Source organism: Sciurus carolinensis, chromosome 1 (assembly GCF_902686445.1).
Source record: "Sciurus carolinensis chromosome 1, mSciCar1.2, whole genome shotgun sequence".
NCBI classification, from domain to species: Eukaryota; Metazoa; Chordata; class Mammalia; order Rodentia; family Sciuridae; genus Sciurus; species Sciurus carolinensis.
Window position 1 is genome coordinate 200,992,532 of NC_062213.1, and position 19,975 is coordinate 201,012,506.

The 19,975-nt window shown below is 61.4% G+C and overlaps 3 protein-coding genes across 10 annotated transcripts; 1 reads left to right on the forward strand and 2 right to left on the reverse strand.

Moving 5' to 3' along the window:
* Nucleotides 1-47: 47 nt before the first annotated feature.
* Nucleotides 48-5,966, reverse strand: Fbxo6 (F-box protein 6). Of its 6 annotated transcripts, none has more exons than XM_047548928.1 (7): nt 5,823-5,966; nt 3,805-4,082; nt 3,299-3,346; nt 2,071-2,197; nt 1,471-1,566; nt 606-741; nt 48-471 (listed from the first exon to the last, which is right to left on the reverse strand). In XM_047548928.1, exons 2-7 carry the CDS (start codon nt 4,067-4,069, stop codon nt 268-270), a joined length of 876 nt encoding a protein of 291 aa, XP_047404884.1. In that variant the 5' UTR covers nt 4,070-4,082; nt 5,823-5,966; the 3' UTR covers nt 48-267. The 6 variants fall into 6 exon arrangements, with proteins under 6 accessions (XP_047404884.1, XP_047404876.1, XP_047404894.1 ...); XM_047548920.1 differs by lacking the exon at nt 5,823-5,966 and adding an exon at nt 5,489-5,625; XM_047548938.1 differs by lacking the exon at nt 5,823-5,966 and adding an exon at nt 4,641-5,446.
* Nucleotides 5,967-6,858: 892 nt separating this feature from the next.
* Nucleotides 6,859-12,228, reverse strand: Fbxo44 (F-box protein 44). Of its 3 annotated transcripts, none has more exons than XM_047548981.1 (6): nt 12,099-12,228; nt 10,358-10,645; nt 8,926-9,052; nt 8,715-8,810; nt 8,473-8,608; nt 6,859-7,653 (listed from the first exon to the last, which is right to left on the reverse strand). In XM_047548981.1, exons 2-6 carry the CDS (start codon nt 10,620-10,622, stop codon nt 7,510-7,512), a joined length of 768 nt encoding a protein of 255 aa, XP_047404937.1. In that variant the 5' UTR covers nt 10,623-10,645; nt 12,099-12,228; the 3' UTR covers nt 6,859-7,509. The 3 variants fall into 3 exon arrangements, with proteins under 3 accessions (XP_047404937.1, XP_047404929.1, XP_047404947.1); XM_047548973.1 differs by lacking the exon at nt 12,099-12,228 and adding an exon at nt 11,553-11,656; XM_047548991.1 differs by lacking the exons at nt 8,715-8,810; nt 12,099-12,228 and adding an exon at nt 11,553-11,656 and having other exon boundaries at nt 8,955-9,052.
* Nucleotides 11,943-17,309, forward strand: Fbxo2 (F-box protein 2). The gene is made up of 6 exons (XM_047548909.1): nt 11,943-12,344; nt 15,092-15,466; nt 15,849-15,978; nt 16,045-16,140; nt 16,531-16,669; nt 16,862-17,309. The coding sequence occupies exons 1-6, from the start codon at nt 12,323-12,325 to the stop codon at nt 16,994-16,996; spliced, it is 897 nt and encodes a 298-aa protein (XP_047404865.1). The 5' UTR covers nt 11,943-12,322; the 3' UTR covers nt 16,997-17,309.
* Nucleotides 17,310-19,975: the final 2,666 nt, after the last annotated feature.

The window sequence follows — 19,975 nt, forward strand, 5'->3', positions numbered from 1 at the left end:
TATCAGAGTGCCAGGCACCCCGCCCCACCTGTACACTCCACCCCAGGCTGGTTTTACTGAAAACATTTATTTTGACAAAACGTCGGCACTGTGTGACAGTCAATTAACACTAACAGGGGCTGGAATTCCGGGCAGAGACCTCACTGCCCGCCACAGGCTCAGCTCTTGCCTGGAGGGAACCTCTGGCTGTCCCAGGCAGGATGGACGGATAGCTGCAGATGACAGAGGACTGTCCTCAGGCCCGTGGAGATGAAGCGGGAAGGGCCACTAGGAAGTTTCCCCCTGCCCCTGCAGTGTCTCAGGCGGAGCCCTGGAGGGAGCCGGGCTCCTGCTGGTCTTGGGGCTGATGATGATGCTGCTGTTGGTGACACGGGGACCATACCAGCCTGCCCAGAACTGGGTGTCCTTGCCCCCGTGCTGGAAGAGGATGTGGCGAACGCCTGGAGGGTAGTCTGAGAAGGTGTGGGAGACCTGGGGAGAGGAAGCAACCACGGGCAAGTGGGGATGGGGAGGACGTGGGGCAACCCCTGCTCCAGCCAGGTCCCGCCCCTTGTTTGCTGCCATCCTGGCACTGGGAGAAGGGTGGGCAGCAGGTGAGGCCTCACCTCTGTCCACATGGCATCGTTCCACTGATGGATAGTCACGGGTGGGGGCTCGAAGGAGGCCAAGACGATGTAGTCGGCGGAGGCCAGCTGCACTCGGATGTGGTAGGAACAGCCACAGTCTGCCCTGGCCGCGTACCTGGGGAGCGGGGAGCTCTGAGCTGTGGCTGGAAGCCACGAAGCCTGGCCCTGGGGCAGGGGCAGGCCAAGTTCGTATCCCAGGCTTGCACCCTCTGCCGCTGCTCTGCCCAAGAGGCCCGGCTGGCCCATCTGAGGAAAGGGGCAACTTTTGAGCATTCCACTAGAGATCTGACCTCGAGAAATAAAAGGTCCTCTACAGAGACAAAGGCCCCGTCTGTCCACGCCATGTCACCTGTGTGCCACAGTGGTCCAGCATTCAAGCTGGGGACCTCCTCAACTAGCCACCCTTCAAACGTCACCCCTCCACTCAGTGCTGGCCCGGCTCCTGCACAACCCGAGCCAGCCCCCAGGTCTGTGCAGAGCACAGTGACAATCAGTGAGCGCTGCAGGGTGGGCGGGTGTAGCCGAGGCAGAGCAGGTGAGGAGCAGTGCCCGGGGCGCAAGGGCAGCGAGTCCACGGAATCCAGAGGGCCAGGGTCCTCTGCTGCTTCCAGGTCTGTGAGTGACAACTCATTGGTAGGCTCCAGTCTCCCATCTGCAAATGGACTGAGGGATCCTACTGACCACATTGTGGGGAGGAAGCAGGACTGGGTGCTACTGGACAAGTGCTGGGTCCCTTTGTAAGCAGCCCTAGCCCCAGGATGCTGCTGGGACAGGGTGGGCTCTGAACCAGTGGCTGTGGCGGAGAGAAGGCACAGTGGGGACACTGGCCATGGGCCCCACTCACCAGTCCTTCACCACAATCTCAGGCCGGAACGTGTCCATTAGCTCCTCCCAGTAGCCCTCAGCCTTGAGGTCCACCAGCTGGGACTTGAGGCACATGCTGGGGGCAAAGGGCAAGGCTGTCACCCAGGTGTGCTCAGCAGAACCCTCCCTTGCTGGGCTGTGGCAGCCCCTGTGGGCCCACGAGGTGGCACAGGAGCCCAGGGCTGCTCTCTACTGTTGCAGGACTCCAGCTTCTACTCCGGTGCAAACCCATGGGGAACCTATTGGTGGGCTGAGCCACATGGGCCTGGGCAGCATTTAATCCCAGTTGAAAGGTCGGTCTCCCAGGGGCCATGGAAGGCCCTCTGTGACTCCATTCCTAGATCAGGGATGCCCTGACCTATCTTACTGCCTGGTGGACTCCTGGCTGCCTGAAACTCACCTCCCCCCTGCCTGGCAACCTGGCCATCAAGTTCACTGGTTCCAGGAAGCTGTGGGCTCTGAGTGTATCTGGGAACCGCCTCCCCTGAGCTTCCGGAGGCCCTTGGGTAGGCCTGAGGTTTGCAAAGGTGTGCTGGTCCTCTGCCCGTAACACAAGCCTGCTGGCTTTGGCCTGTCTTACCCGTAGGAAGTGACAAAGTACTTCTTGACTTGGGGGTCAGGAAAATCTGTGCCATGCTCTCCAGGGAGGCTCTCCACCTTCCAGTGGTCCCCCCCGTTGGAGTCGATTCGCCAAGACCCCATATCCTCTAGAAGAAATGGGAGCTGAGGTGAGATTCCTGTGGAAAGATGAGGCCCACCTTCCCCAGCTACTCCGGGGAGACGGAGGTTAGCCAGCTTCTCTGAGGCAGGGCCTGCTTGTGCCGATTTCTGGGGCTTTTGGGCCAAAGGGCCACCTAGCCTACTCCCTCTCAAGAACACTGCAGCCAGGGTCAGTACCCACCGCCTGAAGAGCATCGAGATGCCTGTGCCTGGGACTGGTTCCCTCCACTCGGTTCTGATCTGGCGTGACTCCTAAGGTGCGGTTTCAGTTCTTAAAAAATAAATTTCACAGAGCCTGCAACAGTCCCGATCTTGAGGGCTGATGTGAGTTCCATTAATGCGGGCCACTTACTTGACCACTGGCCTCCCCTGACGTCCAGGAGGGAGAGGACCTCAATTAGCTACATGACCACAATCCGAGAGGGCTGACTGGAGGGTTTGTGGGAAGCTATGATTCCAATACGACTCTACCCGTGGCAAGAGTGCCCAGTGAGTCAGATGTCCTGGGCTAGTGACCATCGGAAGGACCTCCATCAAATGGGCTGGGCAGGTGCAGAGCGCCTCCCCTACAGACTGAGCCTGGAGGAGCTGAGAAGACCACAGTGCTCCGGGCTGTCCAGAGCCATGACCAAGGCCGCTTTTCCATACTGCTCACCCTACTGGAGCCCACACCCATCCCCCACGTGCTCTGGGGGCTCCCAGCAGAGAACCACGATTGATGCAGAATCGAGGGTCTGTGCCGGCACTGAGTGTAGGCCCAGGGAGGTCCAAGCAAGCCTGGAGGGACCACTGCCAGATGCAGCCCAGCCCAGGCTCTGGGAGGCCCTGCCGGCTGAGCTGGCAGCTCGGTTGGGCAGCTTCTGGATGGAATCTGGGGCAGGCAGGAAGATTGAGTGGGCATTGTCACTGGGCCTGAGGGCCCGAGCCTTCCCCAGTTAGGACCAGCCCTCGGAGCTGTCAGTTCCAGATCCCAGGGCCCACATGGAGCAAACGGAGCTGCCCTAATGGGCAACTCCCAAGATCCTAACCAGGACACACGGAAAATCAACCATGAAAATGACTCTAAGTGCTGAAACTAGGCCTCTTACTTGCCACCCTGGCCTGCAAGGAGCCTGGTGCTCTGGACATGGTAGGTGCTGAATGAAGGAAGGATTAAGAAAATCAAGAATCACCCCTGCAAAACACAAGAGAGTACTACTTCTCTGTGCCTGGCACAGAGGAGGCCCTGGCAAAGCATCAGAGGGCTTGGACCAAGCTCAGGAGAACAGGTGGATCTGCAGTGTGTTCATCCAGTGAGTATCTGCTGAGCACCTGCCACGTGAAGGCATCCTCGTGGGCACTGTAGAGTGGCACACAATGCCCACTAGGCCTCTGCAACTCAAGGTTTGTGGTAGAGGGGGATAAAGTAGCTGTAGTGTGAACAGTGCTGCTACGGGGCAGTAAGGACAGGTGGGAGGCACTGAGTTTAGATGGGAGGTCAGACCAGGTCTCTGAAGAGAGAGGAGACAAGGTGTTCCGGGACCAGAATAGCAAGTGCAATGGCCCTGAGGTTCAGAAAAGGGATGGAACCAGCGCAGTGGCAGCCTCAGCCCACCTTCCGCACATGGGTTGCGCAGGAGGTTCCTGCGGAGGCTGCACAGAAAGTAGAAGATCTTCCAGTCAGCCACGGGCTGGTCCCAATCCTTTGTGACAAAGCCATCGCGCAGGCACTTGCGCTTCCAGAGGGTCACAAGGTCGATGAGGTCTCTCCAGAGGCTGCAGACCGGCCGGCAGTGCAGCAGCAGCTGGCGGGCAGGCACGTGGGTGAAGAGCTCCAGCAGGATGCTCTCGGGCAGCTCGTTGATGCTGACCAGGGCCATGGTGGTGGGTGGCCTGTGGGGACAGCAGTAATGAGCAGGGAGCCCTGAGAGCGACAGGACTGGCTCTTCTCCTGTTTCCTCTTTGTGACAAGGGGTTGGGGGCATTCCCCAGGGCTCCCCATGGCATAGGCCTGGCTGTGTGTCACACCTGCAAGAGGGCAACAGGGACAGCAGGGTGCCGCAGCACACACCTGTGGTCCCAGCTACTTGGCTTGGAGGCAGAGGCAGGAGGATAACTTTGAGCCCAGGAGTTCAAGAGCTGCCTGGGCAACACAGTGACTCATAGCTCCAAAAAAAAAAAAAAAAAAAAAAAAAAGGAAAAATAAAAGATTCTTTTCAAAGCCTCAGCCCAACCAAAAATTAATTGCTTAATTTTAAAGCCAGGTGCCTGGGTGACCCGTAAATTTGCTAGGGCCACCTGTTGTATGCAGGTTCTGTGCTGCTGTGAATTCAGTCAATACAAAATCTTGTTTACTGCCTAATATTCACTCGGCGGAGGGGCCGTGCTGGAAAACAGCTTCCGTTCCCCAGACTGCTCACTTTGGCCTGGAATTCGAATGAGGTAACACACCCGGAGGGCCCGGCCCGCAGCTGTGGCTGGGCTGCCTTGGTGTGTCCCGCCAGGCCGCTTGGAAATCTGTAGCCCGCGGGCTCCTGGGGACTTGCTCCGGTGGGTGGGGGTGGGCTCTGCACTGTGGCTCTGGTCGGCCTGGTGCGCTTGCATCTGGGGAGAGCTCTCCGCACGATCAGGAGGAACTCGCCGGCCTGCGCTGACTTCCCAGAGACGAGGCCACAGGAGCCACCGGTCTTGTGAAACTCCCACCCCGGTTCCGAGCGGGTCGCGCGCCCTGGCTCCCGAGGAGCAGCGTTTCCGCAGGCGGGGGACCAACTACAGAAGACTGGGCGCCCGACCTGGGTGCGAGCGAGAAGCCCTGGCGGAAAATCGCCACCACGCCCGGCAGCGTGGCCGGCTCTTCCCACCCGTCTTCAAACGACCAACGTCAACTTTAAAAGGCCCCCAACTTCTGAAAGCACGCTCTCCACCAAACGAGCGCCGGGCCGGAGGCGCCGTAGCGTGCGGCACCGGTCGGGTCCTCGGCGCCGGCCGGCAAGGCTGCTGCGCGGGGCGCGTCCGAGGCCACCGCGGCGTAGTCCGCGCGCAGTCGCGCCGGTCAGGACACAGCCTCCGGCCCGGCTCCACGTGCCCCGCGGCGCCCGCGCCCCTCGCCCCTCTCCCGCGGAGCCGCGGCGGGCAGGCCGGGTCCAGCTGCCGTCCGCGCGCCGCCGTGCGACCCGCCGACACCGCCCGGGAGCGGCCCGCCCGCGCTCCCTCCCCGGCCAGCGCCCGCAGGCTCGGTGACCGCCCGGCGCACTCCGGCGCGCGCCGCCCCTTCCCGTCCCGTCCCCCTGGGCTGCGACCTGGGCGCCGGGCCGAGCCCCGGCGGCGGCAGCTCCGGTCAGCCTGGGGCCTGCGCCTCGCCGGCGCCGTCCGCGCTCGCCCCGCCCCGTCCGTCCGCGTCACGCGCCGCGCTCGGGCCGCCGCCCGCGCCCCCACCCTGCCCGCCCGCCCGCCCGAAGAGGAGCCTGGGGTCCTCGGGGCCCGCCGCGCCACCCGGCGGCGCTCGGCGAAGACCATCCCGGCGTCCTTGGAGCCGGGTCGGCGCCGCGCCTCCCCGGATCTGGCGGCAGCCGGCGCTTCCGGAGCCTTAGCCTCCCTCTGCAGGCGGCGGGCGGCTCGGCAGCCTGCACCCACCTCTTCTCCGCTGCCAGTACCCTCCTTTTCCCCGCTTCCTCCTTCTGCAGGGGAAGCCCAGCCGCCTGGAACTCTGTCCTGTCCCGCACTGGCCACGCCTTAGACTGCTTTCCACCTGTTTACCGCACACGGATGGAGGTGGGGCCAGATCTCCGCCCTGGATTCGTGGGCCCCTCCCTGGAGGGCCAGAGCTGACATTTTGGGTTTGGGCTGGGTACTTCCTAGGCCTCAGTTGACGCGAAGGTGAAAACCGCTTGGGTTTTTGTTGTTGTTGTTGGAATTACGTTCATTAATTCCTCATTCCACAAGCGCCCGTTTCGGACAACCGCCAAGGGCTGCGCCTTCTCCATCGAAACGTGTCTTTTTCCACTCTGGTCCCCACCTGCCATGGCCCTAATCTAACTCACAGTGGAGTGACATAAATTGAACGAGTACTTACCTGAGCACCTCCCTGTGTGCAGGCACAATTTTAAATGTTTTGACCTCATCCAGTGTCAATAGTGGCAATGTTCCCAGCACAGGTATGCAGAGGGCTGCCCAGAGAAACCCACCCATCGGCCCCCAGTCCCGTGGACACTGGTGATACCCGGAAGCTGTGGAAATGCAGTCTGTTGAGGGGTCTCGCCCCATGATCTGGTTCTGTGATGGTCTGATTCCAGAAATGGCGACTCCTCTCCACCTTGTACGGAAGCCACTATGCAGCTTCTGCAGGTCCAGGCAGGACACCCATGAAGTCCGTCTTTCCCTCCAGAAGCCACAGAGCACAGGTTGGGCTGAAACACCCTTTATTTGGCAGCATGCAGTAGGCAAGGTCAGAAGAACACCGCTGTCCTTCAGGAGGACGCAGGGGCAGGTGTGTGGCCAGGTGGGTGGGTTTTATTTTCCGAGGGGGGGGCAAATTTAAATTCGAATCATTTCCAAGCCATAGGGAGCCTGGCCAGGGCTTGGAGGTGGACAGCTGGTTCCTGAAAACTGTCTACCCTACTCATCCAGGGTTCACATGTCCTAATCTTGCCCCCGCCTACCCTGAGCCACCCTGTCCCCAGGTACCCACCTGGCTGCAGGCTTTGGTGACGGTAAGGGCAGCCCACACCCAGCCCACAGCCACCCCACCCCACCTGGGGCTTGGCCTGTCATCTCAGACCAGGTCTGAGCCTCAGGCCAAGCCACCTCTGGTGAGCGGGCAGGCAGTGAGGGTCAGGGGTGGCCACAGGGCAGGTGGCTGGCGAGCCTTCCTCTGCTTCTCAGATCTGTCATCTTTCAGATCTGTCATTACTAAAGACTGTCACAAATTTGTCATGTCTTACCTGCCCCTGCTCCAAAGGCCCCCAAAGGACACAGGGAGAAAGGGCCCAGGGAGAGAGGCACAGAGGTGGACTGGTCGGAGCTGGAGACCCACTCTCCAGGAAGCCGGGGTCGCCCTGTCCCGCCCTGCCCCGGGCTCCATCTCTTGGAGGGGTGGGGTCAGGCCGCCCCTGCAGTTCGGGTTGGGGCCTCAGTGGAGAGCTGGCCCCACAGCACGTGACAGCTGCCCAGACCCAGAGGGCTCCACAGAGAAGAGTTGACCAGGGCAGGGATGCACTCGGAGGTCGGGGGACACCTGGCTTCCACCTCCCCTTCCCAAGCTCAGCCCTTCTCTGACAGCAGTTTACCAGTCAGGGTTCAGCTGACGGGGGGTCAGGGGGCGTCAGGGCAGCGGGGGCCCGATGGTGATGCTGCTGTTGGTGACCCTCGGGCCGTACCAGCCGGCCCAGTAGTGAGTGTCCACGCCGCCGTGCTGAAACCAGATGTAGCGGACGCCGGGTGGGTAGTTGGAGAAGGTGTGGGAGACCTGGGGACGGGGCAGGCACAGCAGTCAGGCAGACGCTGGGGCACACCATGGGGGGCTGGGGAGGAGCAGTGGGCCACCTTCTCTGGGATGGACCCAGAGCTCTCCTCCTTGCTATGATTTGGGGCAGACCATCTCCCCTCTCTGGGCCTCAGTTTCCTCATCTGCAAAAGGGAGCAAAATCCTGCCCCGTCCACTGGGCCCAAAGGAACTGAAACTGTCAGCTTCCAAAGGATTTTCAATATAGTTATGGCCAGACATGTGGCTATTTAAATCAAAAAGAATGAGAATTAGATGGAATTAAAAATCCGGCTATTCAATCATTCAGGAGCTGGCTCTTACTAAGGGGCTAGTGGTCTGGTGGCCACTGACCGTCACACTGGACGGTGAAGACACCGCCTCTAGCACTGAAGCAAGTTCTGTGGGACGGCGCTGGCCTAGATCGGGGTCCCAGTCACAGCTGGAAGGACCACCGCCTGTTTGTGTAAATGAAGTGTGACCGGCAGCCGTGCCTGCGTGCCTGCGGGCTTTCTAAAGCTGTCTCACACGATGATGGCAGAGTGGAAGGCTGAGTGGCGGTGACAGACAAGGAATCAAAAAGACCTTAAGTTAAACTGCTGGGAGCGGGGACCCTCTAGCCACAGCAGGGACTCTGTAGCAGCCTCTCTGGGCCTCTCTGGTCTCCTGTCTCTTCTCTCTCCAGTGCTGGGGTGGGGCCCAGCCTTCTGAAGACATCCTGGGCGGCTCTGCCAGCTCCTGGGCTCCACCCCCTTCCTTTTCCGGGATGGAGCCCAGGCCTGCCCCTGCCCCCAGACCACACACCTCCCTCCACCGAGCGTCGCTCTTCTGCTGGATCATCACTGGGTCTGGCTGGAAGGTCCCCAGAGGGGCGTGCGCGGAGGACAGGAGCTGAACGCACAGCTGGTACTTGGACCCGCAGTCTGGCCTGGCAGCGAACCTGTGGGCAGAGGAGGGCCCGTGAGGGCCTGGGAGAAGGGGGGCAGGGTGGGGGTGGGGCGCCAGAGCGGCAGGCCCCACCCCAGACCCTCGCCCCAGGCACTCACCAGTCCTTGACCTCGATGTCCGGCCGGGTGGTGTCCATCAGTTCCTCCCAATACCCTTCAGCCTTGAGGTCCACCACCTGGGACTTGAGGCAGGTGCTGGGGGCGGGTGGAGGGGTGGGACAGGGCTGGGACTGTCCCTCCCCGGGGCAGGAGAGACCCCCAGGGTGAAGTGACTCGGGCTTCCCCCCGCCTTGAGACCCCCAGATCTTACTAATAAGAAGTCACGAAGTATTTCTTGACCTGGTCATTGGGGAACTCCTTCCTCTGGTCCCTAGAAAGGTCTTCCACCTTCCATTCATCGCCTCCATTCACATCCAGGCTCCAGAACTCGAATCCCTCTGATGGGAAAGCAAGGTTTACCATGAAGGGAAGACCCTCAGCGGCCACCCTCTCTCAAGTGCCCTTTCCTGCCCACTGCTCTCCCTGGGTCTCGGCAGCCCCCTCCAGCCCCTGCTGTGGGTCACTGCAGATGGATACTGCTCCATGCATAGCTGCTTCCTGTGTCCCGAGCCTAGGCAAGTGATTTCCATTGAGAGCCTGGACAAAACCCACCAGACCTCTTCTCTGTCATGGGCCACCCAGACTCTGGTCTCAAGCAAGCTCTACTAATACTGGGCTGTGTGATCTCAGACAAGTTACTTTCACTCTCTGAGTTTTAGTCTTCTCTGTAAACTGGAGTCAAGACCAGAATGGGAAATGCTTCCTGCAAAGTGCCACAGTATTTTAGCTTTTGTGGGCCACATACTATTTTGATCACATTTTTTCCCCTTTTTTATATAACCCTTCAAAAACATAAGATTAGCTGGGCATGGTGGTGCATTCCTATAATCCCAGCACTTGGGAGGCTGAGGCAAGCGGATCACAAGGTCAAACCCAGCTTTAGCAATTTAGTGAGGCCCTAAGCAACTTAGCAAGGCCTGTCTCTAAAAAAATAAAAATAAAAAGGGCCGGGGATGTTGCTCAGTGGTTAGTGCCCTGGGTTCAATCCATGGTACTAAAAAAAAAAAAAAAAAAAAAACCCAAAAAGCAACAAAGCAAAACAAAACCAAAAAGCCATAAGGTTATTCCCTCCTTGGCCAGATCTGGCTCCTGGGCCATGTTTCGCCAAATGCTGTGGGGAGGGAGGGAGGCAGGCACCTGGAAGCTGTGCACAGCACCAGAATGTGACCATGGAACAGAGAACAAGGTTGCCACCCCACCCCAGGGTCCACATGACGAGTTACAACATGGCGAGGGAAGGAGGGGTGGTGGTCAAAGCCTCGTTTTGCCTGTGGCGTCACCACACTGGAGAGACTGGACATCCCCTCTTCCATAAGCAGAAGCCCATGTCCTTCGGGACCATTCCAACAGTCCCAGCCTAGAATCTGCAAAGGAGGCCAACAACACATGCCTCCAACTTGTGTCTTGGGCACAATGAGTCCCAACTGGACAACAGTTCCTTTCCTAGGGAAGGTGACCGGAGAAGCAATTTGAGTTGATTAAGAAACCCCACCCTTGGCCTCAGTCTGTGCACCTGAAAAATGGGTGCCCGGACTGTACCCACCTCCAAGGGTTAAGGTGAGAGCATTGAAGGACTTGACCAGTGGTCAGTACATGACAGCACTGTCATGTGTTTGGGGGTGTGCAAACCCCCTCTCACCCACCTTCAGCGCACGGGTTGTGCAGCAGGTTCCTGTGGAGGCTGCGCAGGAAGTAGAAGATCTTCCAGTCGGCCACGGGCTGGTCCCAGTCCTCGGTGATGAAGCCCTCTCGCAGGCACTTGCGCTTCCAGAGGGTCACGAGGTCGATGAGGTCACGCCAGAGGCTGCAGACCAGGCGGCAGCGCAGCAGCAGCTGGCGGGCAGGCACGTGGGTGAAGAGCTCCAGCAGGATGCTCTCGGGCAGCTCGTTGATGTTCCCCACGGCCATGGCGGCAGCTTCCGGACGCCCCGCTGTGGTGTTTGAAAAGTCGCACTACAGACCCGAACCATTATTGGCAGCACTGGTTGTGGTGGAGGTTCCCATCCCAGCTGCCATTGACCATGTCAGAAAAGTCACTGTGCCTGTCTGAACTACAGTCTCCTCCTCTAAATGTGACCAAGAATTGTCCTTCCTTCCAGGGGTCATGGGGCATCCAAGGAGCATGGGACACATCAGATGCTCAATACAAGGTGAGCTGTCCCCCCCCCCCCCCACTGGCTCCTCAGGACAGCCTCTAGGGAGACTAGGAAGGGCCAGAAAGGTTGAAGGAACTGCCTAAGATCACACAGTCAGGGGTAGAGGAGAGAAGGAGCCCAATCCTCTTCCATTCTGGGGCCAGCCTTTTTCAACAGGCCCATATTTAGAAAGAAATAACAGTACATGGCTGCAGACCTCCTGGGCCTGTCCTTCGTCCTCTCCCACCCTCCAGAGGAGAGAAGCAGAGAGACTGGAAGGCGCTGGGGACAATAATCACTGTGTCCACGGAGGTCCGAAGGGCTCAGCGGCTTTCTCAAGATCACAGAGAAAATGGCCTGTCTAGCTGGAGAGGGTGGGCGACCGGCCAGGGCCCTTTCTATCTCCCCGCCCCCACCCCCATGGGGAGGCTCAGCCCCAGACACCCAGCGCGCCTGCAGCCCCCCATTCCCAAAGTCGGAGCTCGGACCCCTGCGCATCCATGGCGACCCCAGCTCGGGTTCCCGACCCTGTCGCGGTTGGGGGCCGCGCCGCGGCGCCGGGACAAACCCCGCGGCCTGGGCCTGGTCGGTGCCCGGCCTCCCCGGGCGCACTGCGGCGCGGCGGGAGCCACGGAGCTCGCCGCCAGGCGCCCCCGGCTGCGCCCCCTCCCCACGGCTCGCCGCGTCCCCACCCGCGGGGCACCTGCGCTCGTCCGCCGCGGCGCGATCTCGCTGGTCCGCCTGGGATGCGCAGCCTAGGCCTGCGATTGCTAAGGATGCAGCCGGGCCCCGCCCCGCCGCCAGGCCCCGCCCCGCCGCCAGGCTCCGCCCCGTCGCCCGCTCCCCTCCCGGCCGCCCGGCCCCGCCCCGGCCTGCCAGGCCCCGCCCTGCCCCGCCGCCAGGCTCCGCCCCGTCGCCCGCTCCCCTCCCGGCCGCCCGGCCCCGCCCCGGCCTGCCAGGCCCCGCCCTGCCCCGCCGCCAGGCCCCGCCCCGCGGCCAGACTCCGCCCCGCCGCCCGCTCCCCTCCCCGCGCCGCTCCGGCGGGGGACGCGCGGCGTAGGAAAATTACCTGCGCTGGGCCTAAGGAGCCTCCCGCCCCCAGCTCCGCCCGGGCCGCGCGCCCCGCAGGACCCAGACTCGCCCTGCCCCCTCGCCACCGCCTCCCGCTGCCACCGCAGGGGCGAGCTACGCGACACCCCCCCTCGGACCCCCATCCCCCCAATTAAAAAAAAACAAAAACGACCCTGACCTTTGCCGGCCTCCCGGGTCCACCCAGGACTCGGCAGCCTCAGGCCTCGGCCCGACGCGGGGACTGCGGGGCGGCAGGGCGCCGGGCCAAAGGCGGGGCGGGGCGGGCGCGGGGACCTTTAAGAGGCGCTGCCGCCCGGGTGCCCCAGACGCGAGCAGCGCCGCCGCGGGACTCGGCAGCCCGCAGCGCTCCGGCTCCTCCTCCCGCGACCGCGCTCCGCAGCGATGGACGGAGACGGTGACCCAGGTAGCTGCCGCCTGGACCCACTCGCTGCAGCCCGGGAGGGTAGACAGGGCAGGCGGGCGAGTGCCCCCGAGAGGGTCCTCGGAGAGCGAGGGGTCCCCGAGAGCCGGCGCACAAACTTTCACGCAAGCAAATCCCTTGGGACAGTGTCAAGGCGGGAGGCCTTGAGAGGCGTTAGGCAGGGAGGGAGGACTGCTGGGTTCCAAAATGGCATTGGACTCCCACAGGCCCTCCTGCTTCCTGAGGGCTTGTGGGGCTGGGGGCTGGGCTGGAGGAGCCCGCGGGCCTTTTTCTTCCATCAGCTTCTTCCATTTGCCAGCTCTGGCTCGTCAGCTGCCTGAACCCCTCGGGTTTCTTGGGGTTACCAGCCTCTCCCCGCATTTGTCTTTCCCTCCTCTGGAGGGGCTGCCCCCAACCTGGGTGACAGGATGCCCAGTGGGGACTAGATCAACCTTGAGGAAGAATTGGGGACCACTCTGGGCCATCCTCAGGTTCTCCGGACTGCCCAGTCATCTTTCCTGGCACCAAAGACCCTCCCCCATTCCTCCAACTTCCTGCTGGGCCTGTAGGGGTTGCCTGCTGAGTCAGGATGGGGACAAGACCTGTCTGCAGCTTGCCCTCACCCCTTCCTCACCGGGCCCAGCTTTGGCAGGCTACCCTGCACACCCAGGTTGCCAGCCCCCTCTCCTGGCCCTGAAATTCCGGCTCCTGCACCCGCCTCCCAGTCTGTGGTACCCCATGCCACACCCTTTATCGGGCCCAGAACTGGCTCCTGATTTTTCCCAGGGTCCAGTTATTCCCTGGGACTCCAGGGCCCAAACCAGGTGAGTGAATCAGCCTGGAAGCAGCTTCCAGGGCCCAGATAACTTTCCTACCACAACAATGTGAGGAGTTGTGTGAGCGAGAGTGGGGGTGGGGGGCTGAAATCAGATCTGGGGCCTCAGTGCCAGGCCTGGGGGCCAGGAGAGAGGACTGAGCAAGGTGCACCTTTCGAGGGAGCATCAGGTGTCCACTGGGGCCGGGGCAGGGCAGGTGTGTGGAGAGGCAAGGACACTGGGTCCCAGCTCCCCAGAGAGCTGTGGTCAGCAGAATGGCCAGGCATTTTCCTCTCTGCAATGTGACCTAGAGAAGCTGCTTAGCCTCTCTGGGCCTCAGTTTCCTCTTTGCCAAAGGGAAGGGGTGAATCCCTACATCATTAAATGTGACCCCAAAATGCTAATTACAAAGAAGGGAAAGTGCAGCATTTAGTAAGGTTCTCGGAGTTGCTGAGGCCTCACTGTGTGCTCTGAGCTCTGAGAAAGGGGTCAACCCCGATTCAGCTTCTCCAGGGCCTCACTGTGTGTGTGCACGCCCACTGCACATGAGGAGGTGCACAGCTGGAGATGCTGGTGACATCCAAACTTGGGTCTAGGCTCTGCCACCTGTCCCTTCCCTCAGTGCCAGGTCTACTGCCACCACCACCTTGGCTTTCCAGGGCCCAACCTTCAGGAACTCCCCATCCAAGGTCTGAGAGGGTGGCCTCCCATCACCCAGAGTGGCTCCTGTCTTCCCCACAACTGGCTCTCCCTCCTCCAGAGCTACTGGGCACTGCATCTGCTTACTCAAGGCTTCCGTGCCCCAGCAGAGGTGGCTGGGATCCAAGAGATGGTCCAGCAGCCACTGCTGACATCTGCCTTCTGCCTTCCAGTTCACAGTGTCCTCCCCTGCTCCTTGTGGGATTTGAACATCAGCACCATCTGGATGGACAGGCCCAGTGATTACCCCATTTCACAGACAAGGAAACCGAGGGCCAGGGATAGGAAAAGAAGGGGTGAAGAAAACTTCCTTTCCCAAGTCCCTAGTACATCTTGTTTGATATAGTGTTTCCCATCCCCAAGTCACACAGCTGGTTGGGGACAGCCAGGTCTCCAGCCCCTAGTCTTCAGATCTCCCTGTCCTCTAACTTAATATTACCTTTAGCAAGTCACATCACATCTCTGAGCCTGATCATTTGCACCTGGAAAATCGAAACCACAACTGGGCCTACAAAATAATCCAACACATTATTTTGGAACCATGATGATAAAAGCTGGCTCTAGAGTCAGATTGGGCTCCAGCGTAGGTTCCAGCTACTTATTAGCTGTGCGATTCTGGGCAGGTTCACCTCTCTGTCCGTCACTCAATGAAATAGGGACAGCCACAGTCTCAAGATTCTGTGCACTTGGAATGCTTAAAAACAGCACCTGACACTTGCTAAGTGCCCGATAAACACAAGCTCCTGAGAGCCCCAGGTGGGGTCCTGATGACGGCCCACGGGAGGAAGCTGTTTCCCAGGAGGTCTGATTCTGGCCCTCACAAGTCTAAGGCAGAAAAAGGAGTTTATCAAGTCATCATCCCCCAAAGCTAGGCAGCTTGGGAGGCCTCTGTACTTGGGCTGAGTGGATGTCCTAAGGGGAAGTTTGGGAAGGCTTCCGGGAGGAAGTGAGGGGCGCAGGGGTCCGGGAGGGTGTTCAGGAGGACTGGAGAGGTTGTCATCAGTTACCACAGGATGGTTGCTGTCCTTTGTTCAGGGATGGAGCTTCAGGCCAGGCAGGGGAAACGGAGGAGGCAATTCTTCAGACTTAGGGGACCCGTCTGGTTGTGCCCCCTTGGGTTTCCTCCCTACGCGCTGGTCTGGAGTCACAGAAACTCTGTCCCCAGCTGTGGTTGCCCCGGGGTGGGTGGGGGACTATCTGGGGGGTCACAGCCGCCTTTCCCCCTGCTGCCCACAGAGAGCGTGGGCCAGCCGGAGGAGGCCAGCCCTGAGGAGCAGCCGGAGGAGGCGTGCGTGGAGGCCGAGGAGGAGCAGCCTGGGGAGGAGGCGGCGGCGGGCGAGGAGGCGGCGGCCGCGTACCTGGCGGAGCTGCCCGAGCCGCTGCTGCTGCGCGTGCTGGCAGCGCTGCCGGCCGCCGAGCTGGTGCAGGCCTGCCGCCTGGTGTGCCTGCGCTGGAAGGAGCTGGTGGACGGCGCCCCCCTGTGGCTGCTCAAGTGCCAGCAGGAGGGGCTGGTGCCGGAGGGCGGCGCGGACAACGAGCGCGACCACTGGCAGCAATTCTACTTCCTGAGCAAGCGGCGGCGCAACCTGCTGCGCAACCCGTGCGGGGAAGGTGAGGTCCCCGGGTCGCGCCTGGGGAACAGGCAGCAGTGCCAGCCCCTCAGGGTCACGGAGATGAAGTGCTTGGCCCAGTGCTTGGCCCAGTGCCCGGCACCGAGCAACCCCCGTCAACATTTTTACTAAGAGCTCCCCGGCCACCTGCTCCTGGGGGCCTCTTCCCCAGGGCCGGGCCCCCTCAGTGGCCCTCTGGACAGCCCTCCAGCGGGGAGAATCAGGAAGTGCCCGCCATTGCACTCCCCATCGTCTGCCCACCCCCGACGCTATGAAAGTACCACGTCCGCCCTGTCCCCCACTGTAATGGCGAGAGCCAGCCCTGCCACAGCTTCAGCAGGCACTGGGGGACCAGGGTGGGGCTATCGTGTCCCTCCCTACAGAGGACTTGGAGGGCTGGTGCGACGTGGAGCACGGTGGGGACGGCTGGAGGGTGGAGGAGCTGCCCGGAGACAGTGGGGTGGAATTCACCCACGACGCAAGCGTCACGAAGTACTTCGCCTCCTCCTTTGAGTAAGGAGACTGGGTGTGCGGGAGGGGGAGGGGAGCCCCTCTGCGCCCTAACTCCAGTTCTTCCAGGTGGTGTCGCAAAGCCCAAGTCATTGACCTGCAGGCGGAGGGGTACTGGGAGGAGCTGCTGGACACCACCCAGCCGGCCATCGTGGTGAAGGACTGGTGAGAGGCCTACGGACCCGCTGGACCGGGATGGGGAGGGGAAAGTCGAGGGGGCAGCGCTCGGACATCCCCTCTAGTGTTGTGATCACGTGGGCCCCAGCTGCAAGCGCTGACAGCTTCCAAGTTCGTGGGAAAGCGTGGAACTCCACCTCCGCCTGAGTTTCAAACGTTGGCACAGGCGTGTAGTCCGTCACCGTCGGAACCAAACTTGACTCTGTGAGCTGGCTTTGGCCGACTTGGGGTTTAGTCCTTGCGCTTGGATCTTGGGGGCCAGTTCCTTTCTCTGTCTGGCCTCGGTTTCCTGATCTGTGAAGCGGGCCACTGGTCGCACACCCGCGGGGCAGGGATCCTGGGCGTAAGGCGGGTCCCCAGCTGCGCTCTGTCTGGCAGGTACTCGAGCCGCACCGACGCGGGCTGCTTGTACGAGCTCACGGTGAGGCTGCTGTCGGAGCACGAGGACGTGCTGGCCGAGTTCAACAGCGGGCAGGTGGCGGTTCCCCAGGACAGCGAGGGCGGCGGCTGGGTCGAGGTGAATCGCGAGGGGCGGCGCCTGGGCCCTGGGGGCGGAGCATTGGAAGCCCCGCCCTCGGCACTCGGGGGCTGGGAGAGGGGGTCGCGGGCTAGTGGAGGGCGCGCGCTCTTGCAGAGCCCCGGAACTCGGCTGCAGGCTGGTCACCGCGCCGGACAGGGCCCTCGAGGCTGACGCCCTCCCCCTCCCTAGATCTCCCACACCTTCACCGACTACGGACCAGGCGTCCGCTTCGTCCGCTTCGAGCACGGGGGCCAGGACTCCGTCTACTGGAAGGGCTGGTTCGGGGCCCGAATGACCAACAGCGGCGTGTGGGTGGAGCCCTGAGTGCGCCCTCCGGCTCCCCCGGCCGCCCTGGGGCCGGGCCGGGTGGACAGGCCTTAACTTAGTCGTAGCACCCTCGCCTAGCCCATGCCTGACACCCGCCGCTCTGCCGCCCGTGCACAAGTCCAGCCCCGACGGCGGGGGGACTTTGCTGGCTTGCGTTTGCTTCTGTCGGCGCCTCGTCGTCGCCGGCCGCTTCTAGAGTGTGAGATCCCAGGGGGCGCGGGCCCGCTGCTGAATCCCCGCACCCAGCACCGTGCCTGCCACAAAGTGGGTGCAAAATAAATATTATTTGTCCAAGGAAGGAATGAATGAACAACGGCTGAATGGACACTCCCCCTTCCCATCCTTCTCTGTCTCCGGAGGGCCCCTGGCCCAGCTTGGAAAAATACTTGGTGGGGCTCCAGCTGCTCCGGTTTCCAGGGGCCCCTGGGCTGGTATGGAGCCAGCCTGGCCCGGGCAGAGTGGCCGGACAAAGACTGGAATTGTGAGGCGAAAGGGGTGGCCAGCGGGGCCTGGCGCCTGACTGACACCCAAGCTGCCCAGAGGCCAGAACTGGGCGGGGCTGGGCCTTGCTGTCCCCCCAACTCCATTTTGCAAGACAGGGTGGCGTGGTGGCTGCACCTGGTCTGGGTGGGTTCCTGTGGGACCAAGGATGGAGGAGAGTGGGATGGGGGGGTGGGTTGGGATTTGGGGTCCCTGCTTCTTCATGCTGCTTCAAGCTGTCCTTCATGCCCAGTGTTGGATTGGACAGGAGTCACTCGTCTCTGGTCTCATGGTCATTTTCCAGGCCCTGTCCAGGGGCTGACCCCTGTCACCGGTTTGGGGAGGAGTGGGACAAGGGCGTGCCAGGCTATGTGCCCAGCCTCTGGATTCCTGGCCTCTTGAACCAGTGGCTCTTGAACCCAGTGCCTTCCAAGGACCGTGGGTAACTGGCTGGGGCCAGGGTGGGAATTCTTGAAACCTCTGCCTCATGGCTCCGCAATGTAGCCCAATAGCATCCTCTAGACCCCAAAGCTGGATGGGGGATTGGTTTCAGCTCTGCCTTGACCCTGAGCCCAGCGCCACCTGCCGGTCTGGGTCACGGCAGGGCTCAGGCCAGGCCTGGCAGCCACTGGCCCTTGATTGAGCTTTCTCCCTCACAATCCTGGCACCCCAGGGGCCAGCCCTGAGGACCAGGCAGGCTGTTCCAGGAAGAACCTGCAACCTGGCTACATGGGGTGCTGTGTCCTGGGCCATTCCTGCTATGGGAGCAGCCTCACACTGGTGGGGAGACAGACCTCGACCTCAGGGGAAAGCAGAGCCCTTGGAGGGAACCCCCATCCTTTCTAGAGGACGCCCAGGGTGGAAGGGAAGGCCCAGTCCACACCCTCCCAAGTTGCCAGTCACAAGGGACGGGGGTGAGTGAAGGAAGAAGCTCCTGGGTTTAAATAAACAGCAGCCGGCCAGGCGGAGCTTGGGGTGAGGTGCAGGGTGGGCACGTGCCATCGCTGGGGCTGCGCGGGGAGAGGGCTGGAGCCCACCTGGGCTGTGAAGGAGGCTGCAAGCGGGCACGAGGCCAGGCGTAGGGGCGGTACTTGGGAGGACGGGCGTGGGAGGTGCTGCGGGGGAGTACCAGGGCCCTGCGCATTCAGGAGAGAGGCCCCGGGGTCCGCAACTCTGGCCGGAGGGGCCGCTATAGGAGTTGGGCATGTGGCCTGCAACCAAAGCCAAGTGCACCAGGGGCAGCAGGGAAACCAGGCAGGACCGGCCTCTGGGGCAGAGACGGATGATGGGCAGGAGAGGCAGAGCCATCAGGGAGGCTGGCTGGGGTGGGCAGGAGGGGGCGGCTCCAGCAGGGCCACCTCCAGCCAACCGCCTGGTCTCAGAGGAAGGAGCAGAAGTCCGGAGGCTGCTGGACATGACCCCCACAGAAGAGGCCTGCGGGGCCCGGATGATGGGCTGTAGGCCCACTGTCCACGAGTGTCGGCCACTGGAGGGACAGGTGGGTTCACAGGGCATTGAGTTCAGGGAGACCGGATGGCTGGGGCTGCTGTGGAGCTGTCCAGGGGCTGGTGCTGCAGGGGAGGCGCCCACACAGCTCAGAGCGCACGGAGCACTTCCTGACATGCCACGCTCCACCCTGTCACAGTTGGGGACAGGAGAGGGTGCCGCCACTTCCTTCTACATAAGAGGAGACTGAGCACCAGAACTGACCCCTCGAGTCACAGGAGAAGCACAAGCCCAACCCAGGGGCACCAGGTTTCAAGGGCTCAGTTGTCCTGTTCCCACCCTAGAGGGCGGAGCTGGCCCCACATGTGAATGTCACTGGGAGTTGGAGATCAGCCTGCGTAAGAAAAACCTGTGTGCTGTTCAGTGGGGACACGAGGCTCTCCCTGGACAGTGGGGTCAGTTGGAGCTGGAGAGAGCACACAGGCCTGCACCTTCACGCCATCTTTCTTGAGCACTTATAAGTATCAGGCAACGCCTCTGCTCTCCTGGGATCTATGGTCTAGATGGAGAAGCGAAGGCGACAACTGAATAAAAGAAGCAGACACTTACCAACTCGCGACCACGACGTGCACACCAGGCACTCCTCTAAGAGCTTTATCTATGCAGATTTATCATAATCTTACAAAGTGGAAATGTTATGATTTCCATTTTTTACAGATGAAAAAATTGAAGCAGAGAGGTTAAGCAACTTACCTGAGGCTACACAGCTGAAGCTTGGTGTCTCCTCAGCCCCTTAGGCACTTGACCTCTACAGTATAGTAAACGAAGTAAAGAGTGAGTGAACAAAGTGGCGAGTGCTACTTTGACCAAGGTGATCAGGAAGGACCTCTCTAAAAACACTGGCGTTTGAATCAAATGGTGAAGAGGATCAGCTGTGCACATTTCCCTGAGGAAGAATGTTACAGAAGCAGAAGTGCAAAGGCTCTGGGGTGGGAAGGAGCTTATTCATGGGTCAGAAAAGCAGCCAGCCTGGCTGGAGCAGTGGGTGAG